The sequence below is a fragment of the Macaca fascicularis genome, chromosome 1 (genome assembly GCF_037993035.2).
Source record: "Macaca fascicularis isolate 582-1 chromosome 1, T2T-MFA8v1.1".
NCBI classification, from domain to species: Eukaryota; Metazoa; Chordata; class Mammalia; order Primates; family Cercopithecidae; genus Macaca; species Macaca fascicularis.
This window is the reverse complement of record NC_088375.1, coordinates 216756262-216770321: the sequence shown is the minus strand read 5'-3', so window position 1 is coordinate 216770321 and position 14060 is coordinate 216756262. Positions and strand designations below refer to the sequence as shown.

The window sequence follows — 14060 nt, the reverse complement described above, 5'->3', positions numbered from 1 at the left end:
ACTAAATGCCCACATCTATTCACCTATGCCATCCTCACGACTCCCTGGAAGTGGGCAGCATCCCAGGCCCATGGAAGCCGACAGGCTAAACAACTGCTCCAGGACCCACTGAGCACAGATTGGACTTTGGCTGAACACAGTCCACACCTTCACTGTCTGAAAGGCTGAGTACAGGGCCTGCATACAGTCGGTGTTCCATAAATGCTCCCCTCCTCCCAGCCCAGCACACAGGCATGTGTTTGTTAGTGGAGGCTGCACCAGTGGGCATCAGGATGAGTTTCCTTGAGCGCTGCCTTACCCTGCCCCGCAATGATGGGCCCTCACCCTGTCTTCTGCCTCCCCTAGGCTGCCCGAGGTCCGGATCTCAGACAACGGTCCCTATGAGTGCCATGTGGGCATCTATGACCGCGCCACCAGGGAGAAGGTGGTCCTGGCATCGGGCAACATCTTCCTCAACGTCATGGGTGAGTGCAAGGCCACTGGACCCAGCGTCTCAGTGAGGAGGATGAGTGTCTTTGAGTGTGTGTGTGCGTGCACACAGCAGCCATCCTGGGGGCCATCTACCAGAAGTTCCGTTGTGCTGGTGTCTTCCCTCTCCTGCCCTTGTCGTGGAGGGTCAACCAGACCAGGCTGAGCCAAGGTGTGACCCGTGAGGTCTTGCCCCCCATGGGCCTCCCCTCAGGAGGTCCCCTTCTTGCAGCACAGGTACCCCAACAGGACCCTCCCCAGGGAGTGAAGGACAGCACCTCAGCCAAGATGCACAGCTGCTGCAGAGGGAACCATTCTGCCCCTCAGTCAAAAGATCCCCCTGCACTTCCTGAGGCCTTAATGGAGATGGCATAGGATCTGGAGACGAATTAGGAAGCGCTCAGGGCTGGGATTCAGAGCTCCAGGGTTCTCACTGTCTCCTCTTGTCTCCATTTATGCACCTGTAAAATGGAGGTAACAATACTGGTGTCTATCTCCAGCTGGCTGGGTCCTTGGGTAAGTCTATCCCAGTCCCAGACTCAGTTTCCCCATGTGTAAAGCAAGAATGCTGCTCTGCGCATTCTCAGAAGCCCCCACCGGCTCTAATGTTCTTGTCAGATACACACCTTTGGATTCTGGCTCTATTGCAAGGATGCTGGGGACTTGGCCTTGACTCTAGACTCTGTGTTCTCCAGTTTTCTTATCAAATAATATTTATCAGGGAAACTAAGCTGTGGTACACAGGCAATCAATGAAAGCATAAAGGCCCCGCTGAAAGCCGCTGCTTCTGGGGAAATAGAAAACCCCCAAAGGCCAGACCTCCAGAGGGACATTGATTCCTGCAGTGTGCCAGTGGTGGTTCTGGCTTCCCAATGGAGCCACAATGCAGGAGGTGGCGTTGCCAGGAAAAGCCCCTCTCTCGCAGTTACTCATGCACCAGTCAGCTTCTCTGATAGAGGAACTAGCAGCGTTTGGGTGCCTGGCTCTGGGTTGGCCACACCAGGGAACCTAGGAGGGACATAACTCAGTTTGCACCATCAAGGAACTCCCAGTCTGATGGGAGACATGCACTTAATCAACCATTTATGCATCACAATGTATCCAGCACCTACCTATGAGATAGCAGGGAATGGACCCAAACTTCTTATAGGACAAATACTTATCTATAGAGATTTTGCAGGAGACAAGCATAAAACACACTCATAGATGAATTGAAAAGAGCGTGCAACATGCTGGAAGAAAATAAAGCAGAGTAAAGGGATAAAGAGTGACTGCAGGTGGGTGGCTGCTAGCATAGGGAGGGGACTCAGGGAAGGCCCCTCTGCAGCTATTGGGCTGAGGGCTTTACATGTATTACATCATTTAGTCCTCACAACCAACCCGAGGGTACATGCTCACATTAACTCCATTTTGCAGATGCAGAAATGGATCACAGAGAAAGCAAGCAACTTGCCTAAAGTCACACAGCCAAGTTCACAAAATCCTCCTATGATATCAGGCAGCTCAGTGTTGCACTGGGACTCAGGCGTCTTGACTCCAGGGCCAGCTCTGTCACACTGCTGGAGGCAGTGAAGATGCTGTGCTAAGGCCTCACTCTAAGGTGCCTTCAAGCAAGGCCAGAGTCCTCAAAATCCATCCCTCCATGAGGCCCACACTTCCCATTACTTCACCAAAGAACTCTGAGCAGGTTATTCTCCCTCTGTGGCCTTGATTTCTCCCATCTGTACTGTATTAGTCCATTTTCACGTTGCTGATAAAGACATATCCAAGACTGGGCAATTTGCAAAAGAAAGAGGTTTAATGAACTCACAGTTCCACATGGCTGGGGAGGTCTCACAATCATGGTGGAAGGTGAAAGGCACGTCTCACACGGCAGCAGACAAGAGAAGAGAGCTTATGCAGGGAAATTTATGTAACCATGAGATCTTGTGAGACTTATTCACTATCATGAGAAATAGCACAGGAAAGACCGACCCCTATGATTCAGTTATCTCCCACTGGGTCCCTCCTACAACACAGGGGAGTGGTGGGAGCTACAATACAAGATGAGATTTGAGTTGGGACACAGCCAAAGCATATCATGTATCATCAGAGGGTTGACAGATAATCCTACACTCCCTCCCAGCTCTGACACTTGTGAGTCTCTTATTCCATCCACTAGGTGAGGAAACTGAGGCACAGAGCGATCTCGTGGTACTGACTCAGGTTGCACAACTGGCCAGATGGTCTCTGCTAAGCAAGGGAGTGTGCTCCTGGCAGGCTCAGTGCCTGAGACTTTTCCTCTCCTTCTGTGTCACTGCCTGGGAATCAGGAACACTCCCTGTGGGAGGCAGCAGTCACCAGAGACCAGAGCGTTGGGAAGGAGGGAGCAGCTGCTGTAGTTCCACTTACCGAGCGGTCTGATGGGGCTCCATGGACTCTGCAGGCAGCTGAGTCTTCCAGGAGGGGCCGGGCAGGGGCAAAGCTAGTGATGCAACCCCTACCTTCCACCCTGGCACTTTCAGATGCAGGGTAAGGGTGACCCCTGGAAATTCAGGGCTTTCCTGGCAGGATTTTCCCTGGCATTGCACCCGCCCATCACAGCCCATCCTCTGCTGGCCACTGCTCAGAGTTCACTGTGCTTGCCGTTGGTCTTCCCAGCCCAGCTGTCCCCCAGTGGAGCAGATCCACCTTGGCTCGCTATGCTCATGGGAACTGATACGGTAGCTGACACGTCTCCCGTCCCTCCCTGGACACGTGCATGTGCCTGACAACGTGTAAGCCTCTGGCTTCACGTGTGTTACCTTTTAGTATCCTCATGACAGCCCTGTGAACTGAAGGACTTTATGATCCCCATTCTATGAGGAGACCGAGGCTTAGCGGGGAGAAGTGACTTGTTGGGTTCTAACAGCTTTCTAAGTCCAAGTCTCATGATCTAAACCAGCACTTCTCAAACTTGAGCATGCAGCAGAACTGGCTGGAGAGCTTGTTAAATACAGATGGCTGGGTCCCACCGCCACAGCTTCTGACTCAGCTGGGCTGGGGTGGGGCCTAAGAATATGCATTTCTCACAAGTTCCCAGGGGATGCTGCTGCTGTTAGTCCAGGGGCTATACTTTGAGGACCACTGATCTAAATCTCTAAGTATTTCCCAAAATACTAGTTCTGTGTGTATCTATATATTGATGGTTATTCGATATTATACATATCTACAACTATGCCTATACTCTTACCCATATGCAAATGTATTTTTCCTCCCTCCTCCCACTTCTCACCTCACCCCAAACACAGGAGGATCCCCCCCGGCCCCGATTTCTTAGCATACAAGTTAAGGACACATTGGTTTAGGTCCCAATCTCAGTTGTGCTCTGTGAACTCAGGCCCATTTTCCTCTGTGGGCCTCGATTTCCCCATCTGTAAAATAGGAATGGGGATGCTTCCCTCCTAGGGTGGCTGCGAGGCTTAAAGTAGATGAAGTTTGCAGAACACCTAGCCCATCAAGAATATCATTGAAAAGCTCAGTTACTTGGACTCTGTTGTTTTTATTATCACTGTCTCTGGTTTGCCCACTCCTGGGCACAGCTGTAGCTGCCTGCCTCTTGCCCCTGGTTTTGGCCCCAGCAGAGAGAAGCCCCCCATTCACAGCTCCGAAAAGCCCTGCACTAGTCTGAGGAATGACTGTTCTGGGAACACAGCTTCATGCACCGCGGTGGCCTGGAAGCCAGGGAGTGTCTCTGGGAGCGGCAGGGACAGGGGTCTCTGCTTACTCACCTTCTCTGGGCTTCTTCCCCAAAGGTCTGCGTGTCCTGGCACCACTCACCTATGGAAGGAGTCAGGATATTTCCCAACTGTCATGATGACAGCAATGCCTCACACTTGCCCGATTTGAGCACTTTCAGAGGGGCTTTCACATTGAGGACATCACCCAATCCTCACTGCAGATCGGAGCATGGGGTTTACTATCATCCCTAACTCACAGATGAGGAGACTGAGGCCCAGGGAAGAGAAGGTATTTGCTCCAGGCCTTGTAGGGTGGGGGTGATCTTTGTGCCAGAGCAGCGTGGCTTCTGTAGCTCACCAAGGTCCTGAATGGTGAGAGGAGGACTGGGGGAGGGGGCATGGCTGAGTGTTTCTCATACAACATCTCCTGTAACCCATCGACCACGTGGGCCTTGGAGGCAGGCGCCACAGCGAGCCCATTGCACAGACCTGGCTCAGAGGGGCATGGGACTTGGCCGAGCTTGGAGGGTTAAATGAGATAATCTATAGAACAGAATGTTCTGGGCCTGAGGCTTGGCACATTCTGGATGATCAAGAAATAGTATCTCTTACGACAAATAGTAGTTGGGGCAGATACAAACCAGGCACAATTAGACCAATCTCTGTGAACGTCTCCTTCAAATATGTTTCAGGGCAGGTTTCAAAAATTAAAACCAACTCATTGCTTTGGTTCATCTGTGGGATTGTGTTCACACACAAAGAACCTCCCTTTAAGCGAACGGAGGTCATCGAACGCTGGGGTCTCTTTTGTGCTACATGGGACCCCAAGGGCCGCTACAGCCAAATTGAGGCAAGACAGCCTCTCCCTGATTTGGAGGTCGATGGGAAGCTCTCAGGACAGTGGGGAGAAGGAGAGCTGAGGAGCTGGGGACGGCCCAGGGCCCACCTGCCTCAAAGCACAGAGCAGTTCCGCCAGACAGCCCAGCACCCCAGTCTGCCATCCACACGTCCACATTCAGCACATTCTAACGCGGCCATTTCCAGAGGCCTCCGGGTGCAGATGAAAACGTGAGTGCAGCTGTAATTTCACGCCTATAACATCCCACTATGTGGTGGGGAAAGACATTTGGGAGCCCCGTGGGTGACACCAAGGGTATATGCTGCACACAGTCATTAAAATGTTTTTATCCGAGCTGCAGATAAATTGTAAGCCAATTTGAAAGTTGCGTGCTGGGCCCCAGGAACGCATTATACACAGTCATGGAAGGATTTTGAAGGTTCTTCTGGGGGTGCAGGTTAGGAGGAGGGAGCATGTTGAGGGTGCGCTGTTACAATCAATTAAATGTTGTGAGAGCCAGGCACCCCACCCCCATCCTCACCAAAGTTAAAAGACTCTGCACTTCTGGCTCCTCTGGAATGCCAAGGGGCAGGATTTCTCTGCCACCAAGTGGGGCCCTTTCAACCCAAAGCTAAAAAGCAAAACCACCCTCTGCATGCCAGCATTGAGCTCAGGGTTCAACCTAGAGTTAATCCCTCGCAAAAGCCCTTGGATGTGACCCTGGTCATCTCTATTTTAGGGATGATGGAGCAGAGGCTCCGAGAGTTTAAGGGGCACGTCTACGTGAGTGACAGAGCAGGATGGGCAGGAGTGAGGCATCCCACCAGGTCTGCCTGAGCCCAAAGGAGGTACTTACACAGCAGCCTTAACTCCCAAAGGAAATTTCCCTCTCTTTGACCATGAGTCACACAAACCTCAAACAAGCACTGGAGTGGGGACAGAGTGCAGAGGGTGGGGACTTCTTTAAGACTGAGCCCTAACTAGGTTGCTCAAAAACTCCGATGGTCCTAGCATGGCGGCTCACATCTGTAATCCCAGTACCTTGGGGAGGCTGAGGTGGGTGGATCTCTTGAGCCCAGGAGTTCTAGCCCAGCCTGGGCAACATGGGGAAATCCCATTTCTACAAAAAATTAGCTGGGCTGTGGTGGCACGTACCTGTAGTCCCGGCTACTCAGGAGGCTGAGGTGGGAGGATTTCTTGAGCCTGGGAGGTAAAGGCTGTAGTGAGCTGAGATCATGCCACTGCGCTCTAGCCTGGGCAACAGTGAGACCTTGTCTCAAAAAATGAAACCAAACCAAACCAATAAAACCAAACAACAACAACGAATTCCGATGGATGGGTGGGGCTGTTTGCCTTTCGGGATAGTAGGAGTCTAGGAGGAAGACAGAATGTCTGTCTCCTTGCCTCCATTCCTGTCCCCATCCCCATTTTTGGTTCTCTCATCCACTACTCTCCAGCACCTCCCCTACTTCTCAGACCCTTTGAAAGGAGCACTGAAGTTGGATTCCAGCAGACCTGGGTCCAAATCCCAATTAGTGTCTACTTTTGACATGGACAGTCTAGTATTGAATTTCCTTTCTGGTAACAGAGGATATCAGAACGTCTTTTTTGTTCAAATATGTTATAAGGTGACTTGGATGCTCACATGCATGGACATTCTAATTTTCATTTATTCATTTGTGTGTTCATTCATTTAACATATATTTATTGAGCACCTAGTACATTGCAGGCATTGTTGTGTGCACTGGAGTTTGCAATGAACAAGAAGGGCAAAAAAACAAACAAACAAACAAAAAAAACTGGCCCTCACAGACAGTGCAGTAGGGGAGGCAGAAGATGAGCAAGTGAAGAGATGGGGAGACAAATAGGATGTCAGTGGGTGGTAAAACAATGTCAGGAACAACCCATCAGGGATGGGGCTGTTCTAGGTCAGTGTGGCACCTCTGAGAAGGTAACATTCAAAAGAGGTGAACTATAGGGGCTTCATTCATTCATGCCAGTGATTCAATGACTTACTGAGCATCCCCCAGGTGCCAAGCACAATTCTAGGTGATGTGGATACACTGACAACAAGACAAGGTCCTTGCTTCACATTCTCTAAGGGACTCATGGACTCATATTCTCTAAGGGAAATACCTTTGTGGTACAGAGGAGAAAACTAGTTTTTGGGGCTGCCCATAGCAAATGACTGAAAACTGCTTAGCTTAAAACCACAGCAATGTGTTGTCTCACAGTGCTAGTCCCAGAAGCCTAAAATCAAGGTGTCAGTAGGGCCATGCTCCCCATGCAAGGGAAAAATCCGTCCTTGTCCCTCCCCTTGCCTCTGGTGTTGCTGGCGATCCTTGGAGTTCCCTGGCTTATAGATGCTGATCTCTGCCTCTCTCATCATGTGGCCTTCTTTCTCTGGCTCTGTGTTCCTGTTCCTGTGTTAAGATTTGTTTCTGCTGCTTCTTCTGCTTCTGCTCCTGCTCCTGCTCCTGCTCCTGCTCCTGCTCCTGCTTCTGCTTCTTCTCCTTCTCCTAATCCTTCTTTCTTCTTTCCTCCTCCTCCCTTTCCCCCTCCCCTCCCTTCTCCTCCTCCTCCTCTTCTTCTTCTTCTTGTTCTTCTTCTTCTTTTTCTCCTCTCCTCTTCCTCTTCCTCCTTCTTCTTCTTCTCCTCCTCCTCCTCCTCTTCCTCCTCCTCCTCCTCCTCTTCCTCCTCCTCCTTCTTCTCCTCCCCCTCATTCTCCTTCTTCTTCTCTCTCTCTTTTTTTGTGTGAGACAGAGTCTTGCTCTGTTGCCCAGGGTGGCCTCAAATGCCTGAGTTCGAGCAATCCACCCACCTTGGCTTCCTAAAGTGCTACAGGCAATGAGCCACTGTGCCCACCTCAACAGATTTTCTCCTTATAAGGACATCAGTCATTGAATTAGGACTCACCCTAATCCAGTGTGACTTCATCTTACCTTTAGCACAGTTGCAAGGACCCTATTTCCAAATAAGGTTACATTATTTCCAAATAAGTTCTGCGGGTCAGAACTTCAACACATCATCTTCAGGGACATAATTCAACCCACAGCAGTAACTGAGTCGGGATGTAGCACACCAGGATTCCCTGTCTGAATCTGAAGCTGATACTCTCTGCTCCCAACCCCGTGGGTCACCCTTCGTTGGACACTGACTAATATGCAGGTGCTGTGCTAAACTCTTGTTGTGTTAACTCACTGAACACTCACAGAAGCTCTGCAAGGTGAGTACTATCACTTTCTCTTTAGCAGGTGAAGAAACTGAGAGGTGATGTCACTTCCCTACATCACCCAGCCAGCGCGTGGCAGGGCAGGGGTATATAGCCATCCTGCATGTTAACTTCTCTGCTCCTCTAGAAGTTTACCAATGAATGGGAAGCCCAGACTCATAAAGTATGGATACACATTAGTAAAATGCTCTACTTCGGGATCCCTGTCTCTCTTATGGAAGCTTCCAAGTGAGGTTGGCAGATGAAGTAGACTTTTGGAACCTGAGGCCAGAGTGGCACCAAACCACACTATATGCTTTGCAAGTCTGGAGTCAGGAAACACAGCTTCCACCCCAAAGAACAGATGTTAATGAACTTTACATGATGTTTCTGGTTGGTTTGTCTTTTTTCAGTATGTTCTACTGATTTTTATTAAGTGTGCCTGGTGCGTTTTTCCTTGTGTTTTGTCTGTTCTGTTTTGTTTTGTTTTGTATTGTTTTGTTTTGAAACAGAGTCTTGCTCTGTCCCCCAGGCTGGAGTGCAGTGGCACGATCTCAGCTCATTGCAGCCTCTGACTTCCGGGCTCAAGAGATTCTCCTGCCTTAGCCTCCCAAGTAGCTGGGATTACAGATATACACCACCATGCCTGGCTAATTTTTCTAGTTTTAGTCGAGACAAGGTTTCTCCATGTTGGCCAGGCTGGTTTTGAACTCCTGACCTCAAGTGATCCTCCCGCCTCAGCCTCCCAAAGTCTGGGATTACAGGCATAAGCCACCACGCCCGGCCCTTTGTTTTTTCTAAAAAAGTGGTTTTATTCATACCACTTTATATGAGATACAATTCATATAACATACAATTCACTCATTTAAAGTGTACAAGACAGTGGTTTTAGCATATTCACAGAGTTGTGCCTCTACCACCACAATCAATTTTAAAACATTTTCATTGTTCTCTAAAGAAACCCTGTACACATCAGCAGTTACGCACCACCCAACATTGTCCATCCTCTCCTCAGCCACAAACACCCTTTCTGTCTCTATAGATTTGCTGGTTCTGGGTATTTAATATGATGAGATTATACAATATGTGGTCTTTTGTGGCTAGTTTCTTTTGCTTTACATAATGTCTTCGAGGTTCATCCATATTGTAGCAGGTACCAGTACTTCATTCCTTTTCAATGCTGAATAATGTTCCATTGTACGGATAGATCATGTTTTGTTTACACATTCATCAGTGGATGGAAATCTGGGTTGTTTCCCCATTTTGGCTATTATGAACAACGCTGCTATAAACATTCATGTACAAGTGTTTGTGTGAACATATAGTTTCAGTTCTCTTGGGTGTGTATCCTCGGAGTTGAACTGCTGAGTCAAACGATGACTCTGCATTTAAACTTCTGAGGAACTTTCCAGACAGCTTTCCACAGTGGCTGCACTGTGTTATATTCCCACCAGCTGCATATGAGTCCCATCTTCTCCACATCTCTGTCAACACTTGTTACTATCTGTCTTTTTAAATATAGCCATCCTAGTGGATGTGGAGTGATATCTCTTTGTGGCTTCGATTGGCATTTCCCTCAGGGCCAATGACACTGTACATCCTTTCCTGTGCTTCTTGGCCATTTGGACATCTTCTTTGGAGAAATATCTATTCAGAGCCTTTGGCAATTTTCAATGGCCTTATTTGTCTTTTTATGATTGAATTGTAAGAGTTCTCTATCTGACCTACATGTAAGTCCCTTATCAGGTATATCATTTGCACATTCTTCTCCCATTGTGTAGATTGTCTTTTCACTTTCTTCATGGTGTCCTGTGAAGGACAAAATGTTTTAATGTCAATGAAATCCAGTTTATCTATTTTTCCTTTTGTCACTTGTGCTTTCTGTGTCATATTTAAGAAGACTTTGCCTAACTCAATGTCACAACTTACTCCTGTATTTTTCTTCTAGGAGTTTGTATAGTTTTAGCTCTTACATTTAGGTTTATAATGCATTTCAAGTTTATTTTTATGTATGGTGTGAGGGAGGGGTCCAACTTCATCATTTGCATGTGGATGTCTGGTTGTCCCAGCCCCATTTGTTGAACACACTATTCTATCCCCATTGAACTATCTTGGCATCCTTGTCGAAAATCAATTGACTGTAAAAGTGCAAGTTTATTTCTAGACACTCCATTCTGTTTCACTGCTCTATATGTCTATCTCTGTGTATGTCTGGTGCTTTTCTAACCATCTGCCACCTCCAGCCTGGCTCTTACTCTCCAGCTATGTGACTTTAGGCAATGAGTTTCACAGGAAATTCTCCTGTTTAGTTTCTTGAAGTTTCCCCTTAAAAGAAACTTACCCTGGGACTGCTGAGGGTTCCCAGAGGAAAAGAGAGTACAGAAGGTCCTGGGGGTGATGAAGTCTGAGTCTACTTCCAGGAGGCCTGGCCAGAACCTTGGATTTCTGGAGAGCTGGATTCTTGCTTTCTAAGACCAGATTCTTGAACGTGATTCTCTGGAATCCCAGCCTGGCACTCCCCTCTGGAAAAAGCAGCAAATTTCCAGGACCAATAATCAGAGTGTCAAGAACTTCTCTCTTTTTTTTTTTTTTTTCACTCTGTCACCCAGGCTGGAGTGCAGTGGTGCAACCATGACTCACTGCAGCCTCAACTTCCTAGGCTCAAGCAATCCTCCTGCCTTAGCCTCCCTAGTAGCTGGGACTATAGGCGTGTGCCACCATACCTGGCTAATTTTTAAAAATTTTTGTAGACACAGGGTCTTACTCTGTTGGCCAGGCTGGAAGAACCTCTTTTGACTTGGGAAGAAGAATCCTCTATACCTCCAAGTGAGCTAGGGAGATCTGAGGGCTGAGCGCAGACCTCACACCTCTCAGAGGCCTGCTGATCTCCTGTAGGCCTGAGCAAAACAGAAGTAACACCACTGTGCTTCTCTGGGGGACAGCAATGGGAAAGCAGAGTTCAGTTTGCAGAATTCCCTTTCAAGAAGGCTGTCTGTGCACAGGACAGCTGTAGGGGAAGTGAGGCTTCTTCCAAGCAGAGCCACCACACAATGGTGTGTATGGTGGTCCAAGGGGCAGGGTAGGTCAATGGAGGGAGGCTGCCAGTCTGAGATCCCTGGGAAATCCCCAGAAAGGCAAGATTCAGAGCCTCAGCTACCTCCTTTCCCAGGATGCGTGCTGGGTGGAAAATGATCAGCTCCTTCCTCTGTCTTAGAGCCTGAGTGGATGAACCACCTGCCAGACTTGGGCTAATTACATTAACTGGCCCCAGGCGATTACTGTGGCCACAGACTCCAGGGAGGCAGGCTGCTGCTCCACAGGGGAAGCAAGCAGGCTGTGGAGGGAGGCATGGGCTGGCTGGGATCCAGGCCAGAGCTGCAGAGAATTCCCAGAGCACTGAGAGGGAGAAGGTATGAACACGAGCTTCCACCTCTTACCCCAGAAACCCGCGGGGTCTGAGGACCAGGCCTGGGCTACTCTTACCCCCAGGCAAAAGGCTAGACAAGCCCATCCCCAAGACCTCTCCCCCTGCCTGCACCCCTTCTTACCACTCTGGGTGAGTGACATGCAGACGCCCAGCCCCTCCAAACTAGACAAGGTGGAGGCCAGATAATCCCCCATTTGAGAATGATCTCTCTAGTAAATCAGCTTGACCATAAATGTAGTTTACTTCCTTAGAGAGTTGAGGAATGGCTAAGGGTGTGTGCTTTGGATTCAGACATGACTTTTCTACCAGGTTCTGCAACTGATAGTAATAAAAGTGGTTAATGTTTGCTTGTTTGTTTATTTATTTATTTGAGACAGTCTCACTCTGTCACCCAGGCTGGAGTGCAGTGGTGCTGTCTTAGCTTACTGCAACCTCCACCTCCTGAGTTCAAGTCATCCTTGTGCCTCATCGGAGCAGCCAGGATTATAGGCGCGCACTACCACGCCCAGCTAATTTTTGTATTTTTAGTAGAGACAGTGTTTCTCCATGTTGGCCAGGCTGATCTTGAACTCCTGACCTCAGATGGTCCACCTACTTCGGCCTCCCAAGATGCTGGGATTACAGGCGTGAGCCACCATGCCAGGCTATGGTTAATGTTTATTGAACATTTACTATATACCAAGCACTGTTCTGCTTAACACCTGCTATATCATTTATAACAGTTTTCTAAGGTCAATTCTGTTACTACTTTATCCATTTTACAAGCGTGAAAACTAAGGGGTTATAAAATGTGCCCAAGGACACAGAACTAGAATTCAAACCCAGGCAGGCTGCCTTCCGCACCCAGGGACCCAGCCACTATGCTCCCCTACCTCTCACTGGAATGTGGCCTTTGGAAGTTTATTTTATCTCCCTAGACCTCGGTGTCCCTTTTTGCTGAATAGGGGTTACAGTAGCACCTGTTGGGACTTGAAATGTAACAGACAAGTAAAGGGCTGTGTCACTAGCTCACAGTGAGTGTTCTGGGGGAGGAAAGCTGTTCTTATTTCCTACCCGTGTGGCTCCAGCCCTCACCCTATAAGTGTCAGTGGGGCTGAGGGTAGGGTCAGAACTGTGAGAAGTGACAATGGCCCTGTGGGAGCTCTCAAAGCCAGGCAGTGACATCTCTGGCCTCCCACCCTGGATGCTGGCAAAGGTGGTCAGGAAAGAGGATGCAGCCAGCAGCCCGGAGTCCAATCACACCTCCTCCACCATCTTGGTGTGACTTTTTCTTTCCAAGCCTCAGTTTCCTCCTTTGGAAACTGGGGGTAATCATGCTTTTTACCCCACAGGCTGTCTCAAGGAATGAATAAAATGGCACCTTCAGGCATACAGAAAGTGCTTGGCCCAGATGCTGGCATCATTGTTAGGGCAGGGCAGGAAGTTAGAACAGAGACAATAGGAGCCAACTCAGGACAATAAATGTAGTGGCCGGACATAAGAGTAGCCTTTCCAAGCAGAAGCCACAGGACATGGGGACCAATTGGAAAGATGGGAACAGATGTGGAGACACGGTGGACCTGGCACTGGATGGAGATGGGCCTCTGAGAAGGTTCCAATGCAACCATGTGATCTCACTCAGCAGCCAGCAACTGCAGAAAATGGGCCGCTGGGGTGGAGAGGCTAGGGCGTGCGGACCTCTACAGGCTTCCTCCCTGCCAGCCGGAGCTTGTGAGGGGGGCAGCAGAGTGAGAAGTAGGGGGCCTGAGACAGCTGGCTGGGCTGAGCTACCACAAGCTGGCTGGAGTGGGGGATGCGGCCCACAGGACTGAGGTGGGAGTGGTCAGGGGCCCTTGAGCTGGACGTGAGCATGTTCAGAGACCGGCCACTGTCGTCTTGAGTGCCTGGACCTGGTCAGGGAGCTGGAGGAAGGACACCCATGCTGCTCGCCTGCCTGCCACGGGCCTCCCAGCCAGCTGAGGTCACCGGCTGAGTGCTAGTTTAGAGAGGGGACAGACAGATGGGTTTGGGGCTCGGAGGAGCATTTTGAAGCTAACTGGGTCATCTAGCAAGGACGGTCACTTCCCAGCCTCAGCCCCAAAGGTCCAAGCCTGCTGACTGCTTCCTGGACAGGCTTCTAGAACCCTCCCTTCCTCCCTCTCTGAACACAGTTCTGCAAAGAAATGCCCTTGACCATAGCCCACCCTCACCCAGGAACAGGCCCAACTCGTTCCATCAGCTGTCCCTCTAATCCCCCTACAGCCTGCAGGGCAGAGCCTGTGGTGCCTCAGTATGAGTGCCTACAGAGGTCAGGAGACATGCCCACTGTCCCACAGCAGTGAGTGGCACTGAGATGGGAGCTCAGGTCTTCTGGGACCAGAGCCCTTGACTTTCCCACTCCATGAAGCTGCCAGGAAAACAGAGGGACAGCCACATCTC

General features: G+C 49.6%; 1 protein-coding gene across 9 annotated transcripts in view; it reads left to right on the top strand.

The window, feature by feature from the left end:
- Nucleotides 1–14060, top strand: part of IGSF21 (immunoglobin superfamily member 21) — a 271588-nt gene that overhangs the window by 224886 nt on the left and 32642 nt on the right. For 8 of the 9 annotated variants that reach the window (XM_074028261.1, XM_045379447.2, XM_045379455.2 and 5 more), the window contains one exon: nucleotides 346–464. The exons of the other annotated variant lie outside the window; for it this stretch is intronic. In XM_074028261.1, the coding sequence (XP_073884362.1) occupies nucleotides 346–464 (119 nt within the window). The remainder of the gene's footprint in view (nucleotides 1–345; nucleotides 465–14060) is intronic. 9 annotated transcript variants of the gene reach the window in all.